This window comes from Charadrius vociferus, unplaced genomic scaffold, assembly GCF_000708025.1.
Source record: "Charadrius vociferus isolate BGI_N301 unplaced genomic scaffold, ASM70802v2 scaffold793, whole genome shotgun sequence".
Classification (NCBI taxonomy): Eukaryota; Metazoa; Chordata; class Aves; order Charadriiformes; family Charadriidae; genus Charadrius; species Charadrius vociferus.
The window spans coordinates 83,145-109,416 of NW_009647833.1; the positions used below are offsets into that span (position 1 = coordinate 83,145).

Consider the following 26,272-nt stretch of genomic DNA (forward strand, 5'->3'; position numbering starts at 1 on the left):
GGCCGTCTTCAGCGTCCGTCCTTCCCGCCTCCGCCCCGGCGCCAATCAGCTGACAGGAAAGGACCCCGAACCACCAATCAGCAAATCGCATATTGAGCCGCTCCCGCCTTCCACTTCTGGGCTATTAGAACCAATCACGGAGGACTTTGTTGTCTTCCGGGTTGTATTCGTTGCTGGGCAACCACGCATTTACCGTGGGGGAATTCTATTGCAACACAGTTTAATACTTTTTATTATTTACCCTGTTTTAAGCGGACCACGGCCCCGCGTCCTGCGGTTCGGTGGGGGGTTCCGTGCCCCGGGGGAACCTCCCTCGGGTTAAACCGGGTACCAAACTTAAAATTCATCCAGGCAACTCCCTTTGACATTAAAAACATGAATATCTACGACTTGATGCAAATGATACACTTTTTTTTTTTTAAATTTATTTGTTTAAATATCACTCGAGTATATAAAATTACACTTAGAAGAGAGGAGAAAAAAATACATACATTTAAGTTATTTACATATTTTACATCAAGATGACAAAAATACGCCCAGCAGCCAGATGCTGTGTTAGGGGCTGGTTACAGCATGCCCAAATCCCGCACACACACCCAGGCGTGTCTGACAGTTTGGTATCAGCCTTCCTCAGACCAACACACGACCTTCTCAAGGCCACACTAAAGCATGAGACCATTATTTCTGGAATGTAAACTAGTCTTAATTGAAAAATATTTTACTTATTTAAGGAGCCTGGATGCTGCGAAAAGAGCAAGTGCTGGATAGACAAGTTTAGCGATTCCTGTGTGTTGAAGTACTATACTCAATTCAGGCAAAACTGCCAAACCCTCATTTTCTTTCTCTGCCACAAAAGCATGTGCTGCCTCACATAAGAGCTTGTGCAACCTTCAAGGAAACTCCCAAATACTGCATCATACACACCCTTCTGCGATGCCACAAAACACATCTGTCGAGGCTAAATCATGCAGCTTTTGTATTGGAAAGAACAACCAGTCTCATGCGTGAAGCACAAAGGATTCCACCTTCCTGCCCGCTGAGCTGCATGTAACCCCTTTGGCACAGCTGAAATCTGTCCTTCCTTTCATTATGGAGAAATTTAGCTTCTGTCCAAGTCAGCCTCAACACTCGTTTCTTTTATTAATCTTATCCTGATGACAACTTAAGATACCTTTGCACTTATTTCTTGAAGTCTTTCTCATCTTTCAAACTAAACCATCTGAGCTGCATTAAAAATACATATTCTTTTAAAATCACATTTAAACAGCTCATTTTGTAGTACTAGTACTTCTTTTAAAAAACTTTTAGACCAGTTTCAAACTTTCAATGAAGGCTGGCTGATCTTTAAATGAAGTTACCGATCTCATGAACTGAAACTTTGACCCATGGTTTGAGATACAAATACAAAAAAGTTAAAGCATTTTCTTAGTACTCAGTGTGATGGTGCAAGTTGCTTACACCATTTTTTCAAATCTTCCTTGGAGTATTTCATTCCCTCTTGCTCCACAAGGCTCTGGAACTGTAGTTCATTTAACTCAAGCAAAAGCGCTTCAACCTCTAATTTTCCTCACCCATCATTTTGCTGTTTCCTCAACAAACTAAGTATTCACTTTTCAGAGTGTTATAAACCCCTTTCAGGTGTGTTGCTGTATCACTTCAGAAACCAAGCAAGCCTGAAAATCACACTCGGTTTCACTACAAATTATTTACCGACCCCATCAGCCTCAAAAGTTTTCACTGGAACCAATATAAGCCTCTTTAAAGAATTCTTTTCTTTTCAACCGTAACTCAATCGAATTAATGAAAAGCACTGACTTCTTGTGCTCCAGTTCCTCAGTCCACTTCTGCAGCTTTCTCCAAATTTAGGCACTACAGACCGTGGGACTAGCTACAGTACAATTTCATTTGCGTTCTTCCTAAACTCCACTTACACTCATGTTAATTATTTCAATGATCGTATTTTCAACACACTGGCATAACCGAACATCAGGGTCCATGCTTGCAACGTCCCTTGAACAGCTTTTGTTAGACGAATCTTTACAAAGTCCTGACACTTCATGTGGTTTCTCCTTTAGTTGCTGGAGACCTAGAAAATTAAGTAGAAGAAGCAAAGTACATCTAAATAAATTAATAATTCTAAAAAATCGTTATATTAAAACCATAACACAAACATGTATGCTACGAAATTGCAAATTTGAGCCATCACTATTTCATGCACCAGGTTTAACTCCATGGATGATTTCTAGAGACACCACAGAATTTCTTTTTGATTTACCTATGTCTGATTCCCTTGGGGTTTTTTAATATTCCCGCTTACTTCTTTTATCATAAATGTCCTAGCATAGATAGCATCAGGGAACCTTGTATCACATGAACAGAGCGTTTGTCTTTCAACAAAAACAGGCTCAAGATGAACTGATACACTTAAACAGTTAATCCACGTCCACACAATCACTATGTATTTATCCAACCATGCTATGTCATATGTAAGACTTCAAGTAGCTCATTTGACTTTGCATTTCCAACCGATTAGGAAGATTTATATGGCCATTATGCCTCAGCTGAGAGGTTGAAACGTCCTTGTGTTCTCAAAAGTCTTTGCTCATGTCTTTCACCCTTAGACTACAATGGCAAACTCTATGCGCAACACTTGCATGCAGGGATACATCTTGAAACGATACAAGCAGTGAAATAATACAGGAAGGCAATATGAAGCTTAATAAAAGGCGTACTTTCAGCCCTTCTAGCCTCTAAACTCTCTCCTCCAACCCAGTAAATCCACCTATCCCTATTCCTTCTATATTCACAAGACAACAGCAGTAAATTTTATACTGCGTTGCAACTCCACTCAAACTTCTGCAACATTAACATAATTTTCTCCCCGGGACCACGACATTACAAGGTGCTTTACTTACGAGTAATAATTGGGTCTAAGTCTCTTGTCTGCGTAGCAACATCAGAAGCACAAACTTGTCCTATTTGTATCAGCAGAGACATAATATCCTCATACAAAGGAGGAAAGGCTTGACAGAATGACACCAAACAAGGCAGGGTCGGCATAAAAAAAGCATAGCGCTTCGACTGGGTTAAAACTATCAAGGAAAAGGAAATGGTTAAGTAAAAAGGAATTATTATAAAATATCCAGTCAAGAATTGTTGTTACTTTTACAACTGTAAAGAACACAGTGGCATTTAGCCAAAACTACATTCAACCTAGTCAAATAATTCTAATTTACACAACAATGTATTTCGGGGTCGCTGGGGTGCTTACCTGTGAGCAGAGTTCCCATCACATTGATAGCTAAACGAGCCACGCTGAGAGACTTAGGTAGGGCGTACTGGATACACAAAAACGAAAGTAACTGGATGGCAAATATCTGTTAAGTAGGTGAAAGGCAAAAGAAAAATAAGCAATAAAGATACAGGTTGCTTCGCACTTTCTATCCAGAGCTATTCATGTAATTTATGACTTAGTAAATATTCACTGTTTTACCAATGAGGAAATGAAAGCCAGACGAGCCTTAAAAATAGCTATTCTGAATTTTTTTCTTCTGACATTAAGAAAAAAACCCCACAAATTAATCAAAGTACCAGCTAGTGTTTCAGAGTCTCCCCCACAGACAGAATTTGTTCCGATATTAATGATGAGCAACAAAGCAACACACAATTTACAATACAACCCTTGTTAAAGCTCTTTATGGTCCGACGTGTTCTAGTTTTAAGTTTAGTTGAGTGTCCTCTCATTAGCATTAACTTAATATTTGAGAAGGGATTAAATAAGACCAACTGCAAAGTTGGCTTGATAGACAGAACAGAGGAATCCTTAGCCTAACAAATACCAGTCACCTACAACTAGCCAAATGTGTCACAGTATCGTAAATCAGGGTCTACACATTGTTTTAGAAACGATTATTTACCATTGTTTTTCAAAATCATCATGAGAAGACCTTCAAAAATATTGGTGAAATATCTCAAACTCTTGACTTGCCCTGTTGCTAAGCCTGTAGTAAGAAGAAACTACCGCTCTCCAGACTCAAATAGCCTAACTTTGACTGCACATGTCATTCCAGCAGGCTTTGTTCTTGCAGTTAGACCAGGGAAAGAACCAGTAAGACAACCGGCAAAGGAGAAGTTTAATGTGATTTAGAAATTTACACCTTATCATCTTCTCTCAAGCTTGCTTCAAGAAACAGGAGTAATATTCCATGGAAAAAGTCAAACTTTTCATGAGAATGAATAGCATTTTGATCTTAAGGCTGCTTCATCTGCTCTACAGAGTATCTTTGCAGAAAAGGTTTTCCTAACGTAAATCTTCACAAAAGTCCCTGTAGCTATAAAGTATCAGATAAAAAAATAAGTAGGCAAAAGTTTTGCCAATTGATTTATACTCAATATAAGGAATGAATGGAAGTCATTATTGGAAAGTGCTTTTACTCATGTTTTTGAAGGTAATATTGACATTCATAAGTATTTCTTGAACAGGTGTACAGAGATACGTTAGAGGAGTTGTCACAATCCCTGTTTGAAGGGGAATTAAAGGCTGGGCCTTTAATTTAAGGTAAAAGTGCTACAGATATTACCTTAATAGCCTAGGCAAGTTGGAACAGGAATTTTTTTTAAGTTGTTCCTTTTATTTTCACCCCTTAACCAATACTTCATCAGGGTTAACTACCTACAGTGATTCTCAAACTAGATGAGCGTACAGTACCTGCTTTTCAAGTTCAGGCTGAGCAATGAGCTCGGGTATGAAATCCAGACAGATGTGCATCGACGGAATCCCTGCCACTGTCAGTGCCAGAAGCTCACATGGATAACCCTGCGTGATTAAGAAAACAGCTATGTCAAAGGTGTTTTAAAAATTTTGTTGCAATTAAGATTTTAAATTAGATCTGCGTTAATGTGTTTTTCAGAACTAATGTACTTGTAAATCTCTTTTGTTCAGAATTATAAGCACCAGGCCTGTATGCCAAGGCACCATGAGGCAGGCTGGGTGACAAACCCAGGGACTGAATCAGTTCTTTATCCTCAACGCTCAATGTATTATTTGCACATCCACCACCCCTCCACTCCCCAAACTAGACCAGGCTGCAGTGACCCTTTCCCTCTGCGTCTTTCTCTCGTGTTCCAAACTTCCCCACAGGCCCCAACTTGCTTATTTCACGACTGCACCACTGACTTTTAACCACTTAATCAGTTCCAGGTCAAGGCAAATTAACTCCTTTTAAAGAGCCTGCCATCTGGCAATGAGCAATTCAGCACACAATAAAAAGGCACTTATATTAAAAAAATCGCTAATCTTTCCCCTCTTCTTTTTTTGAAGGTGTAGAGCTGCTTTAGCAGGGGCAACCTTTCTCCTTCCACTCCAAAGAAATAAACTGTGCCCTAACCAAAAGGAAAGAGAAGATGTTTACATTCGAAGCCAAATTACAGTTTTGAATAATGGGTATATTAATTTAAAAACATGGCTAGAAAAAAGTAACCTACAAAAGATGTGGAACAAGTTTTCCTTGGCCTAGAATGGACAAGCTGTTTTGGTATAAAAAAGGGCAGGGGCACAAAGCAAGCATGTGTTTAATGATGAGGAACAGGCATAGTTTAGCTGTTCCGTTCTCAGCTACAACACAGAGTCCAAGCACTGAAATACGGAGGAAATGTAGGTACCGCAAATCTGGCGAGATGTGAAGGAGCGAAGTGGTCCATTATAATTTCTGAGGAACACAACAACAGAATTCAACATCATTTGACCACTTCATTTGGTTCTTTCTTAACCAGAGAAACCAGGGAAGAACTAAAATAGTGCAAAGCAGACCTGGAAATGAACTAGTTTGACTATGTTGGGATCCGCTATATACATCTGATGCAGCAGACAGCAGATCAGACACTGGACCTCTCGAAGATTACACAGCAAGCTATCTTCTTCTTCTTCTAGTTCTGGACTCTTCGGGCCTGTGGTACTATGAACACTCTTTAGCAAACTGTGGATATTACTGCTCTGGGCTTTCTCTTCTTCTGTAGGTAAGCAGATCTCTAGGAGAATCTGCACAGCAGCACTGTCCTGTGAAGAAAATAAGCAACAGAAGATGCATTAAAACCCCCAAGGAAATCAAATACAAAGGAATGAGAATTCAAGAAAAGGAAGACTGTCAGGTGGCTAGAATTTCTAGCTATGGATTTTTCTTCTGTACAACTCAGTTCAAGCATCACAGCCCCTGAAGTACATCAAAAAAACCCAACACTTTATCTGTATCAAGACTCGGAGAACAAAAGCTTAATCTAATGGATCATCATAACCACAGATCAAAAGAGTAAATTCAAAGGAACCTCATATTGTTTCAAAATAAGTATCCGATGGTCCCTTAAAGCATGCAGATCAGAAAAAAATTTGCACATGACCATGTAATTCACAGTGTTCAGAGGAGACTACGCTACTCATTTAAATACAAATCTTCTTATTAACTCAAAAATTGTCTTCTAACCAGGACTGTATATGGGACGCGCTTCCAGACAGAGGTGAGAAGAGACTGACTGTGAAACAGGATTACTCAAGAATTCCCATAATGTCAAGCTAAGTAAGTTAACTGTTCTTCAGCCTCACACTTTACAACGCTGGCTGCTTCTCTTCAATAACACAGGTCAAATGATCGTGCGCACGTCTGTCACATTTATTCACGTTTTACTGCTGCAAAGTTAAGCCTCTGGATAATGCAAGCAACAAGGCAAAAGGACCAGTAAGCAAAACTCTTCTGTTCTAACTAACAGAAAAGAACACTATCAAAGCAGTTAACCAACACAATGCTTCAGACTAGGAAACAGAAGACCAAAAATATTTAACAACCTGAACAGAGAGGCAGTTTTCTTCTTCATCGTAACAGAAGTCAGTAAAAAAAAGAAGTAAAAAGGCCTCCTTTTTTAATTTCCTGTTACTGTACTTCTGTTTTATCTTTGTCTTTCCTCACATCATTTAATATCCATTTCTTCTCCCCTTACCTGAGCGGCAAGCAATGCATTTTTTAATTCTTCCCTTGTAACTTCTGGGGCTTCCGGACCCATTGTATTGTTTTGGGATGGCCTAATGTCCTGCTCTGCTGTTTCTTTTAGGTGAGAATTGAGGTAAGCTTTTGAAGCAAGAAGATAACCGTTCAACATGTGCAAAGTTATATCCATCAGAGGAGGACTCCTGATAGGGGAACACATGACAAAATAAAGGCATTTCAGTAGGCAGAACAATAAGACAGTAGTAACGTGAAGAAACTAAAAGCACTCCTCAAAGGCTCATTTGGCTGCAGTCCGGTTCATACTCAAGCTGTTTTCCCTAACACGGCAAAATACTAAAGGTCACAATCCTTTCTGCTGCTCTGCCATTCAGTCCCACTTCTCTCATGCACACACATGTATGCGTACATGCTACAAAACCAAAGAACTGCTGAAGAGAGTAATTTCTGATGAACAAAGGAAACCCAAAAAGTCTTGGCTGTATGTGAAGTAAGGAAAAATAATGATCTGAATGGTGAGGAAAAATAAGGCAGACAAACTGTGAACTACTTCCACAATACTAAGACGGTAGTTTTCAAATCACATTGCATTACAAATCTCCCTATCAGTTTTAGAAATGTAGGATTTTCAATTTGCATCCAGGGCTGAAGGGACATACATTTAAAAATTTCACCTATGGGCTGGGGATTAAAGATGTCATCAGCAGAAACCTGAAGTTGCAGAGTTGCAGCAACTCAAATGAAAATTGGATTCACGACTCAGTTGCTAAAAGGCAAGGAACGACAGGTGCATACAAACAAGCGCGTGAAGAACAAATCAAGCTGACTATTAGCCATTTCTTATGAACAAAAGGATAATACAAAAGGGGAAAAATAAAGCACAACTGACAGAAAACACGAAAAAGAATACACAAGGAATAAACCTAGGGGCTGAAGTACATTTAAAATTATTAACCATATCTTTTTTAGAGTAACAGATGCAATTTTCTTCATTACTATGAAAAAGCAAAGTTATCATTTACAAAATCTGACTTATTGTTCACATTATTTCATACTTTTCTTAAAAGCTGGTCTACTGCTATCAGTCACGATCATTTTCACTACCAAAATTCTCAGCTTATTCTTCTGCATCAGAGCCATAAAGCAGCATTACACATCCTCCTCTGTCATCGCTGACATCTAGAGGAACTAATTTCTAAGTACTATTGCAAGACTTTCTTGGGAAATTAAGCAAATCTACCTTTGTAATATTCATCAAGCACCCACTGGCAGAAACTGTTACCCAAAAGGATGGAACAGCTACCGGCCCATGAGGGATGGCAGAAGACAGTGCGCGCAGTGCGAGGATGTCACAGCTACAACCTCAACCACCACCACCACGTGGCAGCAGCCATTTTAAGCATGCTGCAATGTCTATTTAGAACAAATTCACTCACGCAACTCTAAAATGGATGATCTATGCACAAATCCCAAAGTTTCCAAAACAGAACTGCGTGTAAGGTTGTCCGACAGGACTGCATGACACGCTGAAATAGCAGCACAGCTCGCGCAGTCCTCTGACCAACGAGCTTAACACAAAAAAGATGGAACTTTTGATATGATTAGCTTGAAAGTCTGTTTTGAAGTACTGAAAGTTTTTAGAAATTTTCTACGAGACACCTTTATGTTTAGCGTTCACTGTGTATCCATGTAAGTACCACAGAACATAAAAAGCTAAAGGAGGGAGATGCTCACCTGTGAACTCTCTGATCGCATCTCAGTACAATCAAAGGATCAATCATCAGATCATTCTGAGTGTATTTCTGCTGTCGGACTATTTTTACTGAAGGCTGCAGAGCATTAACAGTCATCACCCACAACCTAAAATGAGATTATTTTTACAATTTTTTTATTAGATAATCTGTAAGAGAATAAGGATCACATAAACATCTGGACACTCCCTTATCTCGATTCGCTGTATTTTTCTAGGCCTATCAAGCAGCAAAAAACCCACGCTTCATTTGCAGCCCTTGAAGTTAACCAAGATGCAGTTAACTTACAGTCACTGGAACGACAGCAACCAAACTGTTTTCACTGCAACAGAGCATCCAGTTTGGCAGAAAAGGCACATTCTTACCAAAGTGAGTTCATGTTTCAGCAGCAATTTGTCATAAACAATGTACGCTATAAAACCATATTACTGTATTTTAAGCAAACTGGTGACTTCCTTTTCCTTGAGGACAAGAAGTACCGTCCTTTTAAATGTAAAGGTTGAAAATCTCAAGAAAGCGAAAAGGAATGCAACTGCAGCACGTTCTATTCAGTCACAACCTCCAATTTCCCAGACAAAGGCATCGTGTCATTATTTTTGAAACAGAAAGTGGCGTTCCACCTATTTGCAACAACAAACTAAACAGTATTTTGAGCCTACCTTCTTGGCATCACAGTGTTAAGAACCATCCAAAGTTTATTGACAGTCTGAAGAATCCGCCGAGGGACTCCAGCATTCAGCAAGCGGTTCATATTTGATGTCAACACTTCTGCATATGGGATCAATTCGCCAGCTGAGAGAAGTGTTAAATGTTCTAAGATCTGCATCAGCTGGGTGTGATTTCCAGGCAGCATGGAAAATGCTATAAAATAAAGACAATGGGATCTTGGTAAAACTGGACATTTTTTCTGACTTGGCAGCAGAACATTTTCATTAAACAAATGCAGTACGATCAAATAAATTAAATGCCTACACACTTCCAAACCGATTATATTCCAACCAATTTGGAAAGAACAGCGCTTACTTCACATGAAGCTATTTACCTTCTTGGAGCTGTTTGGGAGAGTGATTCTTCGCTATGTTTGTAAGAAGCATCCTCCTCAGTAAGGCATCAGTGCCCGTGATCTGCTCCTCGCAGATCCAGTCTTCCACAATGCAGAGGTGCGGATAGTTAGTTGCCAGAAGGCGTAACAGCGCAGAATGCAAGCCTTGGGGGATGTTAAGGAAGCATGCATCTTAGATTTGAGTAGGTACATCTTTCACCTGAACATATTTGTGCTTATCATTTCAACGACAGGCCTTAACTGAATCCCCCTACTGAGAAGTTCAATGAGTTTGCACGTTTATAGCCTCATATTCTAACGCCAACAGAAAGGAAAAGTTACCTTTTGGAAAGGTGGGAGGACCTTATAGTAACTCTTAAACTCAGCCTGGAATAACTACAAATTCTGAGGCAATTCCTACTCTAAAACCTACTCCGGGTAGGTAAGACCTACTGTAAAACGAACTGCCTTCCTCAAACTTTCACTATTACTCTTCAAACGTATCTGTAATCTCACTCATTACTACTGACATTTTAAGAGAAAGGAAGGCACGCTGTGAAACAGGCCATAGCCACAGAGCTGTAAACGCGCTGAGCCTTCCTTCTTCAGGCACACTGGACTCTCACACACGGGTATACCTCCCAGCTCCTGCTGCAGTCCTTGGGCCTGCTGGATGAGGTACTTGATTGGAATCTGATCCATTAATGCTGAAGAGTAAGACTTGGGTTTTTTCTGCATGGCAGCTGTAAGGGAACAGGACAAGAAACCACACACAACAGTCACAGCTGGGAAAAAATTCCTTCCCCAACTGAACAAATACAGAAAACGTAAAGCATTTATGTCTATATTATCCAGATACAATAGAGAAAATCCCAAATAACACACCTCGATCCTGTTAAAGTATTAAATTAAGATCTCCAGGAAACCATTTCTGTGAACGCTTCAATTTAAAGATCTTCCTGGCATACAGACTTGTTGGCAAGATTTACATACTATCTTTGGCCAATTCCAATTGATTTTGAGGTCATAGCTCAAATCTGCACCTTCTTTATTCAAGGGTTTTTGTTCTTTAAAAACCCAGTTGTTACAGGGAATACAAACTGTTGGCACACTCAACACTGCAGTGAGGTGGAAGTTATAAATGCAGGAAGAACTGTAATTGATTTTATAGTATTTCAGTCTTTCTTGAATAGCACGAAGAAAACAGCACTGAAGAATGCTGGAAGTTTTGCACCCTAAAAAGGGCAGGTAAAAACCACCAACCAGATATAAATACGATGTTTTCACTGAAATGAAACTCCATCAATAAACTACACAACAGTCTTTCAGAAGTGATTTAAAGTTTCAATTTCAAAGGTAAAAAGGGATCATTCAGTATTATCAGCTACAAAATTGCCAACCCAAAGAAATGTGCGTGCGAGTTTGGTGACACATGAATATATGAAGATCTGAAGTAATTCAGAAGTCTTTGTTAATTGTTGCTGTACTTATTAAATGGTCATAAACATCTCTGGTAACTTTTTGGCCAGCTTGGACCTTTTTCAATCCAGAAAACAAATTACTCAACTGCAGAGTTTTCACAGAAGCTTTATCTCCTTAATTTCTACAGCATGACTGTATTTATTATAAGAATCTAAACTTTTTATGCTGCGCTTGAATCCGACAGCAACATGAATTTTGCTTATTGTAAGAATTCCTCTCTTTGTATCTAACTGTCAGTTACTCTGTTTTCCACTGAGGCATTCAGGCATACCTAGTATCTTTGTGCTTGCCAGAAGTGCTTCTTCGTATGACAGGACGTAGTAGAGGACGAGTAACTGTGTTGTGATGCTGTATCGTTGAGTAAGACGAGTATTTTCTCCCTGTACATAAAACCACATACAAAGGTCATGTTACATTCCTGATTCTTGAGAACAAAAATTTGGATTTACCTGCACATATGAAGAAAGATAAGGCAGTAAGCCTTGTATAAAAATGTCGAGCTATATGAGGTCCAAGTTCAAAGTTGCAGGGAACTTCTATTTTTTTAATTCTTTTTTTTTTTTTTTAAGTGAGCTTTGAACATAAAATGTATTTTTGGTATCTTAGGACACTAATAAGGAGTAATCCCAGGATTCCAACACGAGTCTACGCTTGCCACTCATTCTACATGTGTCCAAGTGACCATTCCCATACTTCCATCAAAATGAAAATGCTTCATTCCAAACCAGCTAGAGCACCTCAGCTAAATAGCATTTTTATCTAACAAGATCAAGTTGGTACAAAAATTATACAGATCCTACATAAACACCTCCACTTTTCAATCCATGAAGTGCTTTTCCTTGCATGAGTCGGTGAGGTCTCAAGGAAAAGGGCAAAACAGGGACAAATAGCAATCCTCCGAAAAACCTCAGTAGCACTAAACAAGATTCGCTTCAAAACACCTGCCCACCACTGCAGTAGGAGGCAGTTTACTCCACAGGCATTAAAGACAAAACCTGAGGCAACTTAGGAACCTACACCACACATATACACAAAACACTAAACCACACCTTCACAGGAAAGTATGTGAAAGAAGCGAACAAATCGTTTACCCCAGAGAGTCCTTGAAAAACATTCAGTATCTCCTGTTCCGTGACAGGCTGGTTTGTGGCCTCTGGGTTGGATTTAGATGCCGGAGTAAGAATGGAGTTAATGTAGACATCAATAAGAGGCAGCAGCTGAGGGTGGAGCGGAGTGGTGGTTTCACAGAGCTGCCGATAGATCCAGTCCTAGGAAACAACCGTGCCATGATGTGTTTGGTTTCAGAGATGGAGGACAATTTTTTTTTATGTCTGCAAGTACATCTCCTCTTAACTGGTTACAAAAAATGCAAGTGAATGAGGCTGCAACTTTGGAAAGTGTAATACCACTTCTGCGCTGGGCCGGGTCGTAACCTGTATATCCTGGAGCCTGCTCTGTACAGACCCACCGGTGAAGCCTGTCCTGGCTGGAAACATCATTCTGACTACAATTCTATTAAGTGCAAATGGGGCAGAGAGATAATTTATTATGTTTAACTTCGCTAAGTTGTGGTCTCTGGATTACAGAGCTAAAACTGGGTGCCCCAACTGAATACACAGTTCCTTCTTAAATTAAATGGTAATAGGCTCTAAGATTCATCAAGAACTCTGTTCGTACAATTCAGCCAAAAAAAAAAAAACAGCCTGCAAACTCTAATCAACATTCAAAATTATGAACAGAAATAAAACGAAGGTCATACCTTAATAGATACTTTGTGCTTGGTGAACGATCGGCTTTTTAAAAGCTGGTAAATGCAGTGAATAGGTAAAAACCCAGTAATGTTGGCACTGAGATTGCCTGTAACAGGCACACGAACTGCGTGGGCCGTAACAACCTACAGGAAAGTTAGAATTAACAAGAAAAATACCACAAATATTCACCTTATCTTAAAATACCTTAAAATTAGCTTAAAATACCTGTTCAGTGAAAATCTCCTGTGTGAAGATCGTCTTCATTCTGCTGAGTGAGCTGGGCTTAATAACAATCTGAAACAAAGAATGAAGTACTGGCAATTTTAAGCTGTGGCTTTCTTATGAAAAAGTACTGCAAATTTATTTTATAAACTGTTAACTTTCAATGGTTTTAAACTTGTCTTCACTGGGATACCTGGAAAACATTCACATCTATACTTCAAATGTAAAACAAAAATATTTTCAAAGGTCACAAGTTCATCACCCCACGTCTTCCTAACCCTAAAAACCACCTACCAAGCTTTTACATTTGATGAGACACTGTTTCACCACGGTACACCTAAGGCAAGTCTCCCTTGGTAATTTTCAGAAATTAATTACATATGTAGATATTTCTTTAAACTACTTTAAAAGTTTGCAGCTCAGTTTTGAAACTACTCGAATTAGGCTTCTCAAAAAGTTCATTTCTTGCAAATAATGATTTCAACAGTTTTTGAAGATACCTTTATCCTCACATTCCTCCGTATCTGGAGGTACGCACAGTGAATGCTTTTCTAGAGGACTAATTTAGATAATTACTCATTTGTTCACCTTACATTTGCTTTAAGTATATTAGCAAAACCCAATTTCCTTATATTAAAACTAAAGTAAATACAAGAGTATAAATACACAATAAAAAAGTTGATTTTAACAGAGGAATGTATGTGCTCGAAACAGTTTAGGATTTACCTTCATTCCCAAGGTGGAGCAGACCAAATCAATGATTGCACTGAGCTGATTGCTGTGGAAATACATGGCTACCAAGAGAAGCATCTCTCCAAAAGAAGCAGACACGCCAGAAATGCTAATGATAACACAGAGGAAGAGTTAATTTCCAATAGGACATAATTAAATGTGAGATTACCAGAATCATTAAAACAAGAGAAACCTGCTCTCACCTCTCAAAGTAGGCTTCTTCCTTTATCATCCAACTAAGCCACATTACCATGAGTTGCTCCTGTTCTGGGGTGCTGCACAAAGAAAATCCATAAAAGATCCTTTTTGCAGGAACTACTGCTAGTTTTCCTAACAATTACGAGCAGAAAAGCCAGTATTTGAGGAATCTTAAGCCGGGAGACTTTTTGCCACTTCCACCTTAGCGTCAAACAGCTGATAAGCACTGATGTTTAGGACAAACTTCAGTCCAATTGTCGGGCAATTTCCCGGCTTGAATGCACACAGCAGAAAGCTGCATCCATCATATATCTATATGGCCGCTCTTTTGAACGGGGTCTCTACAGAATTTAACCATAAACTTGTTCAACGGAGAAGTGAGCTAGTAAGGCCAACTTTAGCCTTCAAAAACCACTCCAAACTAAGCTAATGCCAATGCTCCCCTCTCAAAAGATTTGCTATGAACAGGAGGGAGAGCAGAGTGGAATATCAAGTTGCTCACCATAGCGTGAGACAAACCCCTTCAATCGACACGTGGAGATTTGTATAAGGAATTAGGAGAGAAAAACCGTGCAGCTCTGGGGAGGCCGTTGCCTTAATGGTGCTAAAACAGTAACATCTTTACAAAGCTCCTCCTTTACTGAGAGGTACCTGACAAGAGTGGAGAAGGCCAGAAGCATACAGAAGGAAAGAGATACGAAGCGAACACCAGCTGGAGTCGCGGGAGGCCGGCTGGTCATCAGCTGCAGCAGCTGCTCAGCTTCTTCATCAGTTGGCCTGAACAGGACAGGAAAAGAACAAAACTCACGCTGCTAATCTAAAAGTGAAGAGATTTCCAATCTCATCACAATAGTTAAAGGTTAAATCTTCCTCTGTTTCTTAATCTGTTTATCAAGTTGCCATCAATAAATGAGTATCAAGATCAACGGCAATTCGCTTTGACCTTAAAGACATAAAAATCTCTGTTAAGAGATAACAACAGTGAGAAAACTTCCCCAGGATATAATCTTGCCTATTAGTACATAATACTTCAATTAAAACTAACAACACATGAAGATGCTGTTAACGCTCTCTAAAAAAGCAAAAGCAGAGGAACAGAAATTCTAAATTCTGGTAGTGTATGTTGCTAAGAGTTTTCAGCTGCTCTCTTCTATGGACTGCTCCAAGCACTTAGGCCTAGACTTGCTTTAAGAAGTCAGAACTGATCTTGCAACATTAAAGAGAGCATCATATTTCTTGCATTATTTTAGCTTTTAAGAAATCAGCAAACTTGATAAATGGATCTTTACTATTAGAATGAAAAAACTTGTCTGCCAAGAACAATACCAGAAAGTAAAAACCATACCTATCTCCACAGACCTTAGCACCACATCATGTTTGCTCTCTACACTATAAAATTAAAGAAACTTCCATCAACTGGCAAATCCAGCCCTCCGTACGTGAGAAGGGCCTCCCCTAGTACCAAAATCGGCGAGTCCTGCCAAGGCTGTTCCAAACCCAAAGCTCTCAACCTCTGTTTAAACGGACAGACAGCGAATAAAAAACACAAGAACATTAAAACATTCATTACTTCAGCCCAGCAATTCCCATCAAAGCGCAGTAGAGGCGTAGCAACGCGCTGGCTTTCACGACATGCTCCTCCTTCAGTCCTGAATACACAGACACGTTTGGCTCCATATCAACATCTGCTTCTTCAACGATGTGCGTGCTGCGAACCGTGGGAAGGATTCCCATGAGCTCCAGGAGCAGCTGCCTCCTCATTTGCCAAAGCACAGAACTGATATTATCTCTTTTTCTCTGTGTAAGAAGTTAAAAGATGAGAACAGCAGTGTAAAACTCATCCCATCAAACAACATATTACACAAGAGCTTCTTTAATGATGAAGTCAAGGAAATAAAAGAAGGGGGGATGGCAAAGGGGAAGAGGAATTTTTTTGAAATACAATTTTCAGTCTCAGGGCAACCGGCAACCATGATCATAGTACACATCAAAGTACAACCTTTAACTAACCCAACTAATTAAGCAAGTCAAGACAACTTCCTATTATGAACACTGAGGATGAACAAATTTACCAGGTAAACATTACAAACGTACAATTCCCTGGTTTCCACGCGCACTGGATCATCTACCTAAAAACCTCCCAGAGGAACAACCAAACAGCTGCCTCCGGGGACACTATTTCTAGACCTGCTGGTCCCATAAGAAGAGGCTGCCTTGCAAAGGTTGCTGCAAGACACGCAACAGGATTTAGATGCATGCAGACAAATATAGGTGCCCACATCCAGAAGAGTTCCAGCAAACTATAAGAATATTTTTTTAAAAGCAGAATATTCAAAGATTTTCATACCTGTTGTCCATTTCGGATAAAAGTTCCAAACCAAGTTCGAACCTTTGCGTTTGTTCCAAGCAGCAAACCACTCACAAAACACACCAGGTCGCTCACTCCATCATCTGAAGATTCATTTTTGGTGTGATCCAAGGTCAAAGCCACACCAAGACCTGGCAGATGACACTCTTCCACCTAGATAAAATGCCCAGGCTCAATCACCTTTCTTGTTTCAAAAGCTCCAGTAAGGTTCATCATGATGATTTCCATGGCAGACTTACCACCATGCCTCGGACCCTCAGAGCTTGGGAAGGGTTCATTTTACACAGGTGGCGCAGTGCTTCTGTTCTTCGACGGCCTCCAACACTTTCCTCATCCTGCCGTTCACCGTTCTTAATCAAACCTCTGCAAACTAAATATCCACCAGGAGGTGTAAGTGAATCTGCCCTTTCCAACAGAAAGCCACGTAAAGACACAAAGCCCAGGCGTTCCGTTCGGCTCACTGTGACTTATTAGCTGGGCCACACAAACCTTGTCCAGGCAAGAACTCACGATCTACAGTATATAAGCAGAAGAAGGAGTAAATTTCTCCTCAGAGAAATTACAGGCTTGTTACAGATTTATGCATCATCCAATTAGTATCCAACAGCCTCTCTAATGTAACCCATGCATCTGGCAGCCCTGGAGACGGAAATCTTTATTGCGAGGTAAGGGATGTTAAACAGGCACCGTCAATATAAATTTTTGACCTCGGAATGCGGCTCAGTGTAAAGGACAAGAAGCAGCAGCAAGGCTAGACCGGATCCGTAGCCCCAGTCCTTCACTGCCCGAGTCAGCGTTTACAACGGTGACCCACAGATGAAAAGCTGCCGCAGGCACACAGGGAGTCAACGAGTAGGTTGCAAAAAAGGGGGGATCAACACGATGAGATGGGGAGCCCAGCAGCGTCTCTAGGTACAAATGCATCCAAATTAGCTTTCATAAGCTGAATGCTCTCCCGTTCAAATGTTTATGACACATGGCTTAGCCCAGAATTAACTACACGGCTAGAAATCATTTCAAACCTTTAGAAAAAGCAAACTGGACAAGAAAAAACTGGAACTCACCCTCATTAAAGCTATCAGGAACATTGGCCACCAGAAGGCAGAGGAACCAGGCTCCATTTTTAACGTGCAACAGAGCTTCGGCAACATCAACTATCGGCAACAGTGACGGCAGCTCTGGATAAAAGGAGGGTTTTAAAAGTCACAGTGTTTCACTGTGAAACAAGTAGAAACCTTGCTTTTAATACGCATTAAAATAAGATGATCGAGTCAATAAATGGAAAATCAATTTGTGATCTATTCCTCTTTCAAAGAGCTAGACAGCCTAGATTAACCTTAAATCGGTCACAATGCCCCCAAAGGTGATTTTATTAAATTTGTAAGAGGTTAGAAAACACTATAAATACAGAATACTACACCTGCTTGCAAAATGCAGAGAACATCTGCTGCCTCCTCCAGATAAACAGGACTCTCGAAGAGCTCGGAAGATTTGAGGAAAAACTCACCATTTGATTCTGACACCTACAAGACATTATTCACCATCACTGAGCAGGTTTTACAAGGCAATTTGTCTGATCAGTCTTTTATGGCTTTAAATTCAGCAGATGGAGTACACTAAAAACTGTCAAAAATGTGCAGCTATAAACACAGAACAGGCAAGAAATGCGTTTAGAATAAGAAATATTTACTAGTGGAAATACCTAAATAAAGCTCATATCATCGTTTCTTTCCAGAGGAAAGAACACTAGCTCACTGACAATGCTAAAAATATGGTAAATTTACAGAGGGAAAAGAAAATGCCGGGGGGGGGGGACGGACACAGGAGGGGAAGAGAGATATGGTGGCTAATATCATACTGCCACAGCAGTAAAGAATTGGATGGAGAAAAGTCATAATTTCATTTTCAAATATGACTTCTGCCCTGATGCATCACAAAATCACATTATATTTGAGTAAAGCGTATTACAGAATATACAGAGCCTATATCACATTAGAAAAGATTACCCTCATTTGTTCTGAGGACGAAAGCCTTCCCCGAGGAAGCTGGGTTCAAGAGGAGTTTAATCACAAGCCTCTGTTGGGTCCGACCGAAGACTTTACGTCTCGGTGAGGCAGGTAAGAACCAGAGACGAGTACTCACACACAGCAGCAACACCACGAATGGAACCAGGCAGCACCTCGACCTATCGCAGGTGCATTTTCGCTGACATCAAACTCACAAGTAGCCGGATACGGAGAAATTTACCTTATTCATAATTGCTAATAATTCGCTAAGCACAAGACGAAGCCGACGAGGTGAATCACTGTGTTCAAATTCCAGTGTCAGCCCATGCTGAAGCTGCGACACCAAGATGCTCTCTCCACTGCCCCCTCCTAGCTTGTGCCTAATAAACAATTACAAACAATGACTATTAAACGCTTCTGCACACACGGACGTTTTCCCAGTTAAAGGAAGCCAGTAATCCTGCAGGGATGCCTTCTACCATGCTAACGATCAGAAAAGGCTGTTGCAGCTGTAGGACGTTATGAATCGACTCTAGCGGATTACTGAATACGAAAACCTTATCAAAATTCCGAGGGCCCCCATTCCCCAGCAGCACAGCCAGCACGGAGGAGCGCCGGCCGCCTCCCGCCCTCCCGTACACCGGGCAGCTCCCTCCCCGCGCCCCTCCCGGGCGGGACAACGTCCCCGGGACGGACACAAAACAAACACTGCCACCAACGGGGGTTCTCCCCACGGGATTCTGAGGGGACACGAGGGACCAGGCGAGTGCGGCACCTCCGCCGCCGCGAGAAACAAACCACGGCGGCTTTGGCGCGTTTGCTCCGAGTTACCGGAGCTGCTGCTCCTTGCTGGCGTCCTGCTCCAGGGCGTGGAAGTCCACGGAGAGCAAGGCCACGATGGAGTTGACGGCCTCCACGCCCGAGAGGAGCCGCAGGATGAGCTTCTTGTCCTGCGCCCAGCTCTGGCTCTGGTCGGCGGGGGCGCAGAGGGCCATGCGCACCAGGCAGGGCAGCAGGAGCCGCAGCCCGGGGGCGCGCAGGCCCCCTCTCGCCCCCCCTCGCCCGCAGCTAGAAATAAGGCGACGGCACAATCAAGGCTTCGTGAATAATTTATTCCATTTGAAATTTTTTTAAAAAGTATAAACCTTTTTCATTTCCTCAATCACAATTTGTACAACTCAGTGTTTATGGCATTCGGCAGCAATAGTGTTTGTTCCTTAAATCGCTTTTATTATTATTATTATTATTCATTTCTGTGTCACGATAAATAGCGGGCCGAGGGCAGGTGGCGGCGGCGCGCCAGGGGGGCGCGCTGCCCTCGAGGGACCCCGGCGAGAGGTCCCGGCCTGGCCCCGGGCCCAGCGCTCGGCCCGGGCCCGGCCTCCAGTTCACGGGGAAAAACCCCCTCCAGCGAGGCCAGTAACGTCCCCACAGAGCGACCCTGAGGATTGTGGTAGGTCCCAAATCCAGTTTTACTGTAAATTAAGCTTTACTCCACTGAAAATAAAAAGTACACCCACAAACAATAATAATCAAAAAAAAAAAAACCAAAACCAACAAACAAACCCCTTTAAGTATGAAGCATAGTCCTGGGTCCTTACAAACCAACCCCCAGAGCAGCCCCCGCAGGCGGAGGTTGCGGAGCCGGTGGCGATGGCACCCAGTTGTCACCGCAGCAACGACTCCCCAAAAGAAACCCAGATCCAAACATCGTTTCTGCAGCATTGCTACCAAACCAGACCGATATGCTGTGCCATACTGGTGTGCAGCAAAGTATATGGTGCAATAGCATTATTATTCTTTTTTTTTAAAAAAAAAAAAACCAACATTTTACTCTTATTTTTGAAAGCTTTAAAATAATGTAACATAATATTTTGATATTACAGTATTAACAAATAGTGCTTGATTAAAGACATCTGCAAGTCGTCATAGCAACACATGAAGTTAAAATTACCATCAGAGGTAAATATAGAAATACAATAATCTGCGCCATAACTGACAGCTCAGTAAGAACATAGCTGAGGATTTAAATATAAATTCATTTATGTTTAATTATTTCAGGAAACGCTAGAAAGATCTAAATGTTACAGCTACTTTAAAACGTAAGGGTTGTTTGCAAGTACAATTGGTGGCCGCTAGTCTAGCAACGGGGTTTTCGGAAATCTAGTTCAAATAGAAGTGAGTCAAAGGCTTAAATGCAGTAATGGCTAGGTTAAAATATGGGGGGGGTTGTTGTCGTGTTGTTTGGTTTTTTTTTTTTAAATCGGAATGGAAGGATCTCAGATTCTTCTTCCATTGGACACTTAAGAGCTACTTAACAGAGCACTGCCAGGAACAGTATTTTCTTGCAAGACCATTTTGCAAAGCTATAGCTGAAATTTTCAAATATTTAAGCTTGTACTTGCTAAAGAACCCAAGTAATTGGACTGTGACAATTTTATTTATAAACCAGCTATTATGTGCACTTAAAATAGTTAAATGAAAGTAGCTAAACAAAAACCTATGCCCAATGTAGTAGCTGGCTCCATGGTGCTGGCAGGTTTGATATGTACGTTGCCGGCTGTGACTATCACTCCAGAAACGGCCCCTCCTGTTCTTTTCTAGTGGTTATGAGATTAACATTTACACAAACTGCGTTTGAGGGGGGAAGTGGGAAACTGGCAGCTTTCACAGTTGGGAGTCTCACAGGGAAGGCTGAGGTCCAGGTAACAGAACACAGTTACGCCGTGTTCAGGCAGCCGATTCACTTACCTTTATGAATACAAGGCAGATTTAACACAAAGGAAGCCACACCGAAACCCAGCCCGTGGCATGTGGGTAACTGAGCCGGGGCTAAAAATGACCACTTAGCAACAAAGCTTAAAAAAAAATAAATATATAGGACATATGCTTTGAAAATTCCAGTTTTAGGGGCACTTTTCCACTTCCAGCATCTCAGCCAAATGAGAAAAAGCCTTCTGTAAGACAGTAACGCGCTGTTTAATCTGCGGTGCATTGCCGTTATCAAGATAAACTAATGGACAGACCCAGTTTTTAACTCTATTTATCAAAATATGCTGACTTCTGATTGCATTCATGTTATTTTGAAGAAATGACTGAAAATTTTCATCACCAATTGTACAACTTGTTTATACAAAACCAAAGAAGTTGCTAATATTGTATATACATGATTCAAGGAGACTGTTAATGTGAAAAATGATCTCAGGCAGGTATTTTGCATTTACGAAACATGATTTTCATTAACAACGTAGATTTTGTAAATGCAAGCGAGTTCTTCCTTGCAGAGGATTCACAGCGGGTGCACAAATGGATCTTAAAACTTGCTCCTTTAAAGGTTTAAACCAGCGAGATGGACAGCATTAAGACCCAGGACATGGGTTATCGCAACAGGCTCACGCGAGCGCTGCAGGAGTTAAGTTTTTGATCTGGCAGTCAGATGAGGAACCCAGAAAAAGCATATGCAGTTGCTCTCCAGCACCCGTAGGGGCTATTTTAGAGCAGCATCAGACATTTGGCATGTGCTAGGAGAAAGGAAGGAAACTACCGAGAAAAAATGGTGACTGTAGATAGAGGGAGACGATTACAAAAGCCTTGTGATTTGTCAGTCCCTTCCTTAGGGAGGGCTCAGCCTCCTTGGCACATGCCCCAGCCAGAGCCTGAAAAGGGGCTACGGCGAAGGCCGCTCACTGATACTTGGGATCTTCACCACAGTGCCAAAAATACATTAAAAAGGAAAACGTTCAGGGTTTCGTGCTGTTTTTTTTGTTTGGGTTTTTTTTTTTTTTTTACTAGTGGAATAAAATCTGAATACCAGAATTCACTGAGAATCTATATACACCACATTTTAGTTAAACACACACCAATCTTAAAGTCAAGATTGACTATTTTTGCATTTGTAAAATGGCTAGAGCTGGGCTAAATTTCAGCCTTACAGGAGACTTTGGATAAGATCAGAGTTTTCTGTGTGTTACACCTCAGATTCACGTTTTATCGCAAATGTTGAAGAAAATAGCGCAGTCACCACAGTGCCAAGAATATCTAGGTAACAACAATGCACAATAGATATTCTTTTAGTATTAAAACTTGTATACTGAAAATAGGTCTGAGAATCTAGCCACAGCCCTGAACCATAACACAAACTTCAGTTGAAGAGTTTATTCGTTTTATTCTCACTACAAGTTAAACCACCTACAATATCACTTATATATTGCCATTGTTACTCTGTAAAGGTGTGATATAAAATGCTGTAAGACCCGGTACCTTTTCAATTTATATAAACACAGTGAACTTCATTACTGTACATGTACTCTGCAACTACAGCTTAGCTGTAAATCCCCCACACACAATGGTATGGACATTAACCCCTCTATCCCCATTAAACTGTACATCAAGACAATACAAATTTACTGTCCCCACCCACCCCTTACAAAAAAATAATACTCTAAAAGCAACCTACTGCAACTTTTAATTAAGACGATTACATATATTTTAGACCAATTGCTTTAAAGCAAGAAGGCAGTATAAACCTTCTAGGAAAATTTTTATAAAAGAGGTTAAGAAATATAAGACAATTTATACATTTAAAAACTTACAATAAATAAGAGATGCAGGCATTTTTGAATACTAGGTACTATAATCCAATACAAGAACATCTTGATGTTCCGAAGCCATAGGTTGAAACTTATTGTTCCTCATGTTTCTTCTCATCTCCATGCTTTTAATATTCATTAACCATGACTGGGTACTATGGCTCATTACTCTTCACAAATACTGCGGTTGGGGAAAAATGGTTAATTTTGCTACTAAAAATGTTATAATACACTTTCTGATCATCATTCTAAAGCGTCCCCCATAGTCGATGACTCAAAGACAGTAGGGCAATAGGTGCCCCTCTCACAAGTCAAAACAATATTTGCTGGAAGTAACAAGATTCATACCCCATCACAAACCACTTGCACTGAGAAGAATTATAATTTAGTCCTGCAGTGAAATATCCCTTTTCCTCATTTTTGTCTTGCAAAATTCAGATGAAGATCACAGCATATTCATGATAAAGTTATACAACTGATTCAGCACCACAAAATGAATCGGGAGACATGACCGTCTGTCCTGGGTTGCAGGATCACAGGTTAGCCAGGAGAGTGCATTGTACTGTTCCAGAACAAACCTGAAAAGCAAACAAGCTTCCATCAAGCCAACAGATTTTCTCACCAGTATTTTTCAGTCCCGATTTAATATAATCCAGTTTCTTTGGTATTGAAAACAGAAGATAGGTTTGTCAACATCCCGAAATAACATGCCTTCAAAATTATTACAAGCAGCTCAAAGCTAAGCTTTCTTCCAGTGGAAAACTGTCATTTTAATTGTCTACGCTTAATTAATGTCAAGGGGTTCACATATTAAAAAAAGCCACGAAGAAAAACAATCTGATGTTTTCTCAACAAGTATCCTACGTTTACATGAGTCTCTCTAGACTCTTGTACTTCAGCACTTCAGTATTCATACAAGATCGCCATGCAAAATCCTGACTTAACTGTAACTATCTTCCACTCATTTTATGCACCATCTTCTGTGTTGCACCTCAAACTCTCTTCTAGCTTGAGGCATTCACTGTCTTTCAAATATTTTCAGTTGTAACCAAAATCGATTTGTTAAAGAAGGGCTTAGACATGTTTGGTTTTAATTGCCCCATTCTGTGATAAAGTCATCTTTTAATCACTCAAAGCACAGCAATTTATATTGTCTCTGTGATGTACTAAGGATATCAGCAGCACAAAGAAAAAACTACCAGAAATAAAAATAAACAAATATGTATCTTCATTGCAGTAGTATTAAAAATGGAACGCACAATATTTTTTGCAAGTGATCAATCATAAATACCTGAGCACATCAGAAGTTTGATTAGAATCAAGTGGATGGGAGTGTTTACTGTGGAGTAGCTCGTCTGATTGCACTGAAGGCACGTGGAGGTGCAAAGAGGCCTAAGAAAAGAAGGAAGATGCTAGCAATTACTGCCCGATTCAACTACAGCGTATTTTCTTCCCTCTCTATCAGTGACCTGTATCTTGCAGTCACCTTTAGTTCTCTGACACACAGGCCAACACAAATCTTATCCTTAGCCCATCAACAAGTTCAGGAATTATCACAATATAAAGGAAACGCACACAGATCCCTCCTAAAAGCACAGTACGAGTAGGAATTTTTTTTTAATCCCTTTGCTACATTAAGTGATTACTAAAAAAGCAAGTCAACTGCCCCATGATGTCTTCTAAATAATACCCAGACTTGGAAGTTCAGTTGCTTTCCATAAGACTGGTCTATTTATATTCCATATATAGAGCTGCTTAGGGTAAATAATAAATCCTCTATTAAAAAAAACCCCAAACAGTCTTATATCAAAGCCACAGCTGAGCTTAGGCCAAGAGGAACCGCTAATCCAGACACAAATAAGGCTGCATCAGATACATCTGTATCATTAGAAAATAAAGTGTAGTATTAGAGATACTAATTTAAGTGAAAAGTGAATAATGTTAATACACAAAGTTTCTCTGTATACTACTGCATAGCCTTAAGTGTGCCAAGTATGTCTTGATTGTGCCATAAAAAGATAAGGGGATCAGACAATACGCACACAGATGATACAATGGCTATCACTTGGCAAAAGCCAACATGGAAAACCCAGTGCAAACCTTTATGCCTTGTGCAATACATAAAGAGATTTATTTTTACCCAGTGTAAATGAGATATTACATTACACGTGTACTTCCCTCTCCACCACCAGTCCCCACGGGAGTCAAGCATTAACCAGAGAGCTGTATAGAAACTCAACCTATGTTTACAAAATACCATAGCACAAAGCCAGAAAAAGAAAGGAGTCCAGACTACTGTGAAGAAACCATCAGAAGGGCAGAACCCTTCAGAACATTTGCTACTTCCATTAATCATTTTTCGTCCCTTAAAAAAAGTGAATATGAAAAGCCAAAGCTTAAAAGATTTAAAACCCAACCTCTCTTGGAACAGAAACAGACATATTCCAAGAGACATGCACCAACTTTGTTTTAAACATAGTAGTTCTCATAATTCATATCCCTGCGGAAGACGGCCGTACAGCCTGATGAAGTTACAGTACCTTAAGAAACAAGGGACACTGATTTTGTGCTTGAGGACACGCTGACCAAAACCAGTCAGGCAATGGACCTGCTTTGGCAGTTGACACAAAATAACCAAGGGCCAATGGCTGCTGCAGTATATTTGTTACTTCATCATGAGATTCTGTTGACAGCAATCGATCTGTACCTTGACCCTGTAAAACAACAGGCAACGGTTTAATATTAGGAGAACACAAACTTAAAAGAAACTATCTGTAGCTTTCAACACACAAAGCACTTGGAAATACCCAAGCATTACACGAATCTTGCAAAGACAATCCAATATCCAATTGATTTAAAACATTTCATAGGAACCCTTCATTCCACAAAAGGAAATCAACAGATGGAGAAAAAACAAACGAAACCACCACACCCACCTCTGTATTTACTCTAATAGTTACCTTGCCCATATCACCTCCATGGGGGTAGTGGGACCCTGGAGAATGCACAGGGGATCCAGTAGGGGATGCAGGAAGAATATTTATAATATCAGGATCAAGATCATCTCCAGTGTCTAACAAGTCAAAGATTCCCATTCCGTCTGCTCCATCTTGAAAAAGACCAAGATTAGTGAATTTTC

At 40.4% G+C, this 26,272-nt stretch overlaps 2 protein-coding genes across 2 annotated transcripts in view; both read right to left on the reverse strand.

Moving 5' to 3' along the window:
* Window positions 1–1,742: 1,742 nt before the first annotated feature.
* On the reverse strand, window positions 1,743–20,269 carry INTS2 (integrator complex subunit 2). The gene is made up of 25 exons (XM_009882723.1): window positions 20,154–20,269; window positions 19,376–19,612; window positions 18,786–18,924; window positions 17,959–18,061; window positions 17,603–17,716; window positions 16,778–16,908; window positions 16,518–16,691; window positions 15,741–15,967; window positions 14,822–14,947; window positions 14,176–14,247; window positions 13,967–14,081; window positions 13,244–13,312; window positions 13,027–13,161; window positions 12,359–12,535; window positions 11,539–11,647; window positions 10,424–10,528; window positions 9,786–9,950; window positions 9,403–9,604; window positions 8,727–8,852; window positions 6,988–7,177; window positions 5,810–6,055; window positions 4,709–4,816; window positions 3,272–3,377; window positions 2,916–3,092; window positions 1,743–2,086 (listed from the first exon to the last, which is right to left on the reverse strand). The coding sequence occupies exons 1-25, from the start codon at window positions 20,267–20,269 to the stop codon at window positions 1,917–1,919; spliced, it is 3,639 nt and encodes a 1,212-aa protein (XP_009881025.1). The 3' UTR covers window positions 1,743–1,916.
* Window positions 20,270–23,032: 2,763 nt separating this feature from the next.
* Window positions 23,033–26,272, reverse strand: part of MED13 (mediator complex subunit 13) — a 54,153-nt gene continuing 50,913 nt past the window's right edge. The window contains 4 exon segments of the mRNA XM_009882679.1: window positions 23,033–23,711; window positions 24,425–24,525; window positions 25,674–25,847; window positions 26,094–26,242. Of these exon segments, the coding sequence (XP_009880981.1) occupies window positions 23,579–23,711; window positions 24,425–24,525; window positions 25,674–25,847; window positions 26,094–26,242 (557 nt within the window). The 3' untranslated portion in view covers window positions 23,033–23,578.